Source organism: Vipera ursinii (assembly GCF_947247035.1).
Source record: "Vipera ursinii genome assembly, chromosome: 7".
Taxonomy (NCBI): domain Eukaryota; kingdom Metazoa; phylum Chordata; class Lepidosauria; order Squamata; family Viperidae; genus Vipera; species Vipera ursinii.
Genome location: NC_139521.1, coordinates 71,242,512 through 71,250,279, shown reverse-complemented (window position 1 = coordinate 71,250,279; position 7,768 = coordinate 71,242,512). Strand labels below are relative to the sequence as shown.

The 7,768-nt window shown below is 42.4% G+C and overlaps 1 protein-coding gene across 1 annotated transcript; it reads left to right on the top strand.

Annotated features, from left to right (window-relative positions):
• Positions 1 to 610: 610 nt before the first annotated feature.
• CXCL9 (C-X-C motif chemokine ligand 9) lies at positions 611 to 7,096 on the top strand. The gene is made up of 4 exons (XM_083367216.1): positions 611 to 717; positions 3,676 to 3,802; positions 4,362 to 4,431; positions 5,968 to 7,096. Exons 1-4 carry the CDS (start codon positions 654 to 656, stop codon positions 5,995 to 5,997), a joined length of 291 nt encoding a protein of 96 aa, XP_083223342.1. The 5' UTR covers positions 611 to 653; the 3' UTR covers positions 5,998 to 7,096.
• Positions 7,097 to 7,768: the final 672 nt, after the last annotated feature.

Below are 7,768 nucleotides of genomic sequence, written 5' to 3'. Positions count from 1 at the left end.
ATTATTGTATTTGAATAAAATAAAATAAAAAATAAAATAAAATAAAATAAAATAAAATAAAATAAAATAAAATAAAATAAAATAGAATAGAATAAAGAAACGAATTAAACTGAGCAATGAGTCTTGATTCCTAGTTTGTACCAAACCATGGTTTGTTTAACTACAATGTTTTGAATAAAACATAAAGCACTGGGTTCACACAGTGTACTCCAAGCCACATCCTAGCTTAGAATAGCAAAATTCCAAATATTGGGTCAGCAGCAATTTGAATTCACACGAAAGACGATGGTTCCATCCAAGCCGATTGTGGAGGCATTCCATAGAAAGGCCTGCACAGTTTTGTCGGCAACAAAATCAGGAAATGGAAAAAGGGAAGATGTGGAGGGTCAGCGTAGGATTGAAAGGAAAGCAGCTTGTCTCTTTTTAAAAAAAAGAAGAATTGCAACACAGAGCCCGTGGGTGTGCTTTAGTAGTTACGACCTACATAATTGTTTATTTGCTAAGGTAAATGAGTGGGAAGTGAAAGTGAGTAGGATGGGGATTCCCTGAAGAATAACAGTGGGTGAAGTTTGGCAATAAATTAGCAGTTCACCGAGTCAAGATCAGTTCTTCTCCGTCTGGATCACAAGCAGGAAAGGGACTCAAGCGCAGAGATGCTCAGACAAACTTTCCTCGCCGTCCTTGTTCTTCTGGCTTGTTTTGTGGCTCTCGTGAAAGGTAAGAAAAAAAATGATCTTGTTCTCTTTCGGGTTCTGGAAGGGAGGCATTACCAAGCTCGCCCCCCAGATTTTCCTGTTTCTTCTACTTCTCGCCCCACTGTCCTTGGTGCAAGTTCTTGGTGTCACTGCGTGTACCCTTTCTGTAACCTAGAAATAAGGAGAAATTTCCTGACCGAACAATTAGGAACGGCTTGCCTTCAAAAGCTGTGAGCGCTCCGTCACTGGAGGTTTTTTGAGAAGAGATTGGACAACCGTTCGTCTGGAATGGTGTAAAGGTGTCCTGCCTGAGCAAGGGGTTGGACTAGAAGACCTCCAAGGTCCCTTCCACCTCTGTTGTTTATTATTTGGTCTCGCTTTCTGTATTCCTAGTCCTTTGGGATATCTGTTTCTGGCTTTGAAGGGGGGGGGGAAGAGCTGAAAGGATCTGGCTTAGGAAAATAAGACTTACCTTATGGGAGCAGGGTCATGAGAAGGCAGCCGCTGAGCCCACTAAAGGGATGTATTCATGGGTGAAACCATACATGCAATCCATGCTATTTATTTGTCATCTCTGTTTGAGAGATTCTCAATCCTAAGGTTCCCCCTTCGGGACAGATCAGATAGCACCTCACCTCTTTTGTAGAAGAAGCTGTCCCTTCTCATGAAAATCAGTTGGCTGGGGAAAAACAGCAGGGTGAATTTATTTATTTTTAATTTTTATTTTATTTTAATTCCATTTATATCCCGCCCTTCTCCGAAGACTCAGGGCGGCTTACAAGCTTAGCAGTAGCCTTCATTCTATGTATATGCCTGCTTATTAGGGCTTTCACACACACACACACACCCAAGCGGCATTATTACAAAGTCAGCTTAATTGTCCCCAACAATCTGGGTCCTCATTTAGCCAATAAATTTAGCCAATAAACTAACCGTTAGCCCAGATATTGCATCACCACAAGCAGGAATAAAGATTCAGCACAGAGATAACCATACAAAAGTTTCTTTCCCTTCCTTGTCCTTCTGGCTTGCTTGTCGTAATTCTCATGCAAGGCAAAACTGGTTTTTTTCCTTTTTCCTTCTTTAGTTTTAGCAGCATTTCCAAGCTCACCCCAGATTTTCGATAGCGGGGGGTCCCCCAATAGACCCTTTTCCTGATTCTTCTAGTTTTTGGGTTTTTTTGCTCCTTCCTCCTTTGTGCAAGTTGTTTGTGACCCTTTCTCCAGCCCTGGTCCTGGGGGAAGGTCTGTTTCTGGCTTTGACAATTATCAGTAGAGAAATTATGGATTTCTGGGATTTAGCTGGAATGGGAGAAATATATATTTTTTCCCATGCAGGCTGCTGGTGTAAGTCATAGTATAGTTTGATTTTACTTCACTGTAATGCACAAACACTCTGGAGAGAGAAAGAAAAATTAAAAAGAAGGGGAAATGAGCTATTTCCATGACCTTGTATAAACCATGACACAGTAAGTGATGAAACATTCAGCGCAGAAGCTGGATTTGCAGAGCAATATAGTTTTGAATTCTTTGTAATATGAAGTTTCTGCTCCTCATTGAGATTGGCTGATGCGCGCACACACACACACACACACACACACACACACACACACAAAATTTCTCCTTAGTTCCTGATTGCTTCTCTCCTTAATTAGTTTCCATCCATTGCTTCTTGTCCTGCCTTCAGGTTGATAGAATAGGTTGACACCCCCCCTTTTCTTTGTTGCAGCCGCTTAAATATTGGAAGACTGCTATCATGTCACCCCTAGTCCTTCTTTTCATTAAACTATAAAAGGTAAAGGTAAAGATTCCCCTGCACATGCGTGCTAGTCGTTTCCGACTCTAGGGGCCGGTGCTCATCTCCGTTTCAAAGCCGAAGAGCCAGCGCTTGTCCGAGGACGTCTCCGTGGTCATGTGGCCGGCATGACTAGACGCCAAAGGCGCACGGAACGCTGTGACCTTCCCACCATCGTGGTCCCTATTTTTCTACTTGCATTTTTACGTGCTTTCGAACTGCTAGGTTGGCAGAAGCTGGGACGAGTAACAGGCGCTCACTCTGTTACGCGGCACTTGGGATTCGACCCGTCAAACTGCCGACCTTCTGATCGACAAGCTCAGCGTCTTAACCCACTGAGCAACCGCGTCCCTTCTTCATTAAACTAGACATACCCAATTCATGCAATGGTTCTTTCATATGTTTTAGTTTAATGAAAGCTTAAGGATATAAAACGATGGATATATATAAAAAAGGGAATCCTTCAAAGAAGGAAAGTTGCCTTTAAATCCTAGAGGAAATAACAGCAAAAGTGATAACTTCTATAGGAAAAGAACCCCATTCCTAAAAAAAGGCCTCAAGGGAAGTTTTGAAGACCAAGTTAGTCAGGAATTAACTCAACTATATAGTAACAAGCCACTCATAGTTAAAACTGATTAAATTATCTACTGTGCTGTCCTGCCTTTAGGTGCTTTGGGGAATACGTTGACACCCCCTCTCATAACAACAACAACAACAATAAGTTGAAAGGGACCCTGGAGGTCATCTAGTCCAACCCCCTGCTCAGGCAGGAAACAAATGGGTGTCCAGTCTCTTCTTAAAAACTTCCAGTATTGGAGCATTCACAGCTCTTGGAGGCAGGTTGTTCTACTGGTAACTGTCAGGAAGTTTCTCCTTAGTTCTAGGTTGCTTCTCTCCTTGACTAGTTTCCATCCATTGCTTCTTGTTCTGCCCTCAGGTGCTTTGGAGAATAGCTTGACTTCCTCTTCTTTGAGGCAGCCCCTAAGATATTGGAAGACTGCTATCATGTCCCCCCCCTCATCTTCTCTTCATTAAACTAGACATACCCATTTCCACCAACCGTTCTTTGCATGTTTTAGCCTCCAGTCCCCTAATCATCTTAAAGTTACTGGGTTGACAAACACTGCTTTAGACGATGGTGACTGATGGGTAAAGAATTCACCTTCTCTAAATAAATCTCTTGCAGGACTCCCCACCTCCAGCCGTCAGCGCTGTTTGTGCAGAAGAGCAGGAGCGGTGTCTGTGAACATGGACCGGGTGGCCTCAGTGGAGTACTACCAGCCAAGCAGCAGCTGTGGCCGAGAGGAATTGCTGTAAGTCCTGCTGACTTCTCCTGTTGAAGCTATTGAATTGCTCTATAGCAGGGGTCTTCAAACTTGGCCACTTTAGGACTTGTGGTCACACAGTGAAATGGTAATGTAGCTGAAAACCAAGTAGGAGCAGCGTCTACTTCAAGACCCTAGGTGTGGTTTAAAACAGAAGAAGATAAATTCGTTTATTTTGTTCAGTCCGTAGAAATGCACAGTGCACCTTATGAGCAGACCGTAAAAATAATTGATTCACACAATAAACTGGCACAGACAGAAATAAACCTCAGAAATAAGAAAGTGTTTCTTTCAAACAACCGAATTCCAAAGTTGCTCCCCAGAGGGATATGAAAATCTTGCATATGGTGTCTCCACTTATGCCCGAGGTCTTCTTTGTTTGAGGCCAACTGGTGTGGGTATGTTGAATTTACAGCTGACAGTCTAGAGAGGTAGGAAGGCAGGTGGGTGGCTTCACCACCCTTGCACTGACAGTCAGTTAATGATGAATGTTAATAACATCAAGCAATCCTTTGTCTAATTTGGTCTCTAATTTGCACATATGCAGAGTGATCCTTAAAAACAGACGGAGACGCTGTATGAACCTGAATGAGGAGCAAGGCAGGACAATTAAAGAGGTAAGCACAGATCGTGTGGGTGGAACTTTAGATGTGTGTCTGTTTTTTCTGAGGACCAATAAATCAAAATCTTTTGCCAGCTGTCTATTTACATGCAAATAAGAGAGCCTCAGGCTTGGGAATCAAGCATCCTGAGTAAAAGTTGGCTCAGATATTTATACAAAAAAACGTTCTTTGTTATTTGCCGCATGTCATTCTCTCAAGGTTAGCATTCACACTTGGCTGATCACATTTCTCCTATTTAGTACACAATTACTCATAGCGGCTCCTTTGAAACCTTACGAATTCTATCTCATTGACAGATGTCTATGGAGGTTCTCAATCATGCAGGTCAGAGTTTTCTCAAAGGCGCTTTTTCAAAAGGCAACTGGACGTTGATTTTTCCTTGAGGAAAAAAGACGTTTCGCTTCTCATCCAAGAAGCTCCATCAGATGATGAAGACCAGATGACTGCAAAGAAATATATTCCTTCCATCCCTCCACCAGAATCCTGTCAGAAGCTACCTTTCCATATTCCTACTGTCCAGCCAGAACTGATGAAGCTTTCTGGATGAGAAGCGAAACGTCTTCTTTTTCCTCAAGGAAAAAACAGTCCAGTTGTCTTTTGAGAAAGCATCATTGAGACTCACGGTCAGACATTTTCTGCTTTGTATCTGTATATTCTTACGCTATCAGCATATGAAGAACGGTTGCTGGAATTGGGCATATCTAGTTTAATAGAAATAGAAATAGGGATGCGGTGGCTCAGTGGGTTAGGATGCTGAGCTTGTTGATCAGAAGGTCGGCAGTTTGACGGGTCGACTCCCGAGTGCCGCGTAACAGAGTGAGCGCCTGTTACTCGTCCCAGCTTTTGCCAACCTAGCAGTTCGAAAGCACGTAAAAATGCAAGTAGAAAAGTAGGGACCACTGCGGTGGGAAGGTAACAGCGTTCCGTGCGCCTTTGGCGTCTAGTCATGCTGACCACATGACCACGGAGACGTCCTTGGACAAGTGCTGGCTCTTCAGCTTTGAAACGGAGATGAACACCGGCCCCTAGAATTGGAAATGACTAGCACGCATGTGGGGGGGAACCTCTACCTTTACCTTTACCTAGTTTAATGAAAAGCAGGACGAGGGGTGACATGATAGCAGTCTTCCAATATCTCAGGGGCTGCCCCAAAGTACAGGGAGTCAAGCTCTTCTCCAAAGGGCCCGAAGGCAGGACAAGAAGCAATGGATGGAAAGTAATCAAGGAGAGAACCAACCCTAACACCAAGGAGAAATTTTCTGACACCGAGAACAATTGTGGGTGCTCCAACACTGGAGGTTTTTAAGAAGAGACTGGTCGGCCACTTGTCCAAAATGGTACAGCGTCTCCTGCTTGAGCAAGGGGTTGGACTAGAAGACCTCCAAGGTCCCTTCCAACTCTACTATTCTGTTATTCTGTTAGTTAGAACGTGGAGTGAAAGGATCAGAAGAAGACCATTAACTTTCAAGGAAATCCTTTGAAGACTGGGAAAACTAATCAAGGGTCCCACTTTCTATGCTTTCTTTATAGGCAATTATGAAGAACAGCAATGTCAAATAAGGAAGTTCAAGCTGTTTTAAAGAAGGTGTTTCACAAATGCTTCACTTCCTGCAGACATGTAATCAGCTTCTGAAGGACCCAAGTTGGGAGCCACTGATGCAACAGCCGTATTTTTATCAAGCTGCTGGGGTTTAGAAGTAACCTCAAGAATGTCCTGTAGGAATTTCATTAAAACAAGCACAAGAACCATGTAATGGGGCAAAATGTCTGTGATTTTGTCCTGATTTTGACATATCCTCACCATGGAAGATCTTCATTCTTCCAAATCAAACAAGCCAGGACAATGTGACATTGGCATCCTTTTATTCCTGAATATTTTATGCTCGTTATACCAATACAGATAGTCCATGACTTATAAATATAACAAAATCTTGCCCAATGTTTCCGTTGCAAAGCAAGACGGTTAAAAGTAAATTTTTCTCCATTTTGTGACTTTTCTTGCCGCTGGTCTTAAGTGAATCACTGCAATTGTTTGGTTAGTAACATGGTCATTAAGTGTATCTGGCTTCCCCATTGACTTTTCCTGTCAGAAGGTCACAAGAGGGGATCACATGACCCCGGGACACTGCAACTGTCATAAGTATGAGTCAGTTGCCAAGAGTCCAAGTTTTGATCATGTGACCATGGGGATGGTACAACGGTTCTAAGTGTGAAAAATAATCATGTCACTTTTTTTCCAGTGCCGTTGTAACTTCAAACATTCACCAAATGAATGGTTGTAAGTCAAGGAGTACCTGTGTTTTATTCTTGTTATACCATTACGGGTTTCTATTCCTAATCATGAACTTTGTGTGCTGTAATGTTGCAATCCAAGCTTCATCATTTTTAGTAGCATTGCAATTTTGTGTGCAAGTACATAAATCACAGAATGGAATTTATGACACCATGACACACCATACTGCCCACTGAGTCTTCTGTGGGCACCTATATTTACAATCCACAGTAATTAAACAGAATATTTCTTCAATAAAATTCATTCTCCTATTCTGTCGGACCTTTAATCACGCAGTGTGTCCCCAAAGTACATTTAACTTAATAAACCCAAATCCTGGGTTCCCGCATACTCTAATAATAAGTTCACCAAACAGGCTGACTTACACAACACACACACCTCACGCAAGCAAAGCTTTGCCACTGTAGAAATGTAGCATCCAGATTTGTATCTGGTTTTGTTCAATTTACAACGCTTGTATTTTTTAACCAATATAAAGTCTCATGCTCAAATTTGACATGATTTTAAATGTGGATTTGTAGTTTACTTCCCCTATGTTTTTGTTGTGAAATGATGGCGTTTGACGGCTGAGGCGCCTGCAAGAGGGTTATAAAAAATCAAGATGGCGGCCACGAATTGATCAAAGCTGCCATCTTGACAATTTTGACCTTCGTGCCCTCAGCTAAAGGGGTGATCAAAGACTGGGAAATGGAGCTGCCTGTCTTTCTCTGAAGCCAGACCAGGGGTAGGCAACCTCGGTTCTTTTATGACTCATGGACTTCAACTCCCAGAATTCCTGAGTCAGCTATGCTGTCTCAGGAATTCTGGGAGTTGAAGTCCATGAGTCATAAAAGAGCCGAGGTTGCCTACCCCTAAGCCAGACTGAGAATGTTTCTCTTTTGATGCTGGATTTGGCCCTGAATGGCTTTAAGAATCGCAGGCTAGGAAAAATAAAAAAATATAAATAATAGAAAACACAAATGTAATTTGCACTGAGCCAGAGAATACAAGATAGAGGATTGTTAACATTTTGGCTCATGCTAAAAGAAAACAAAGCTT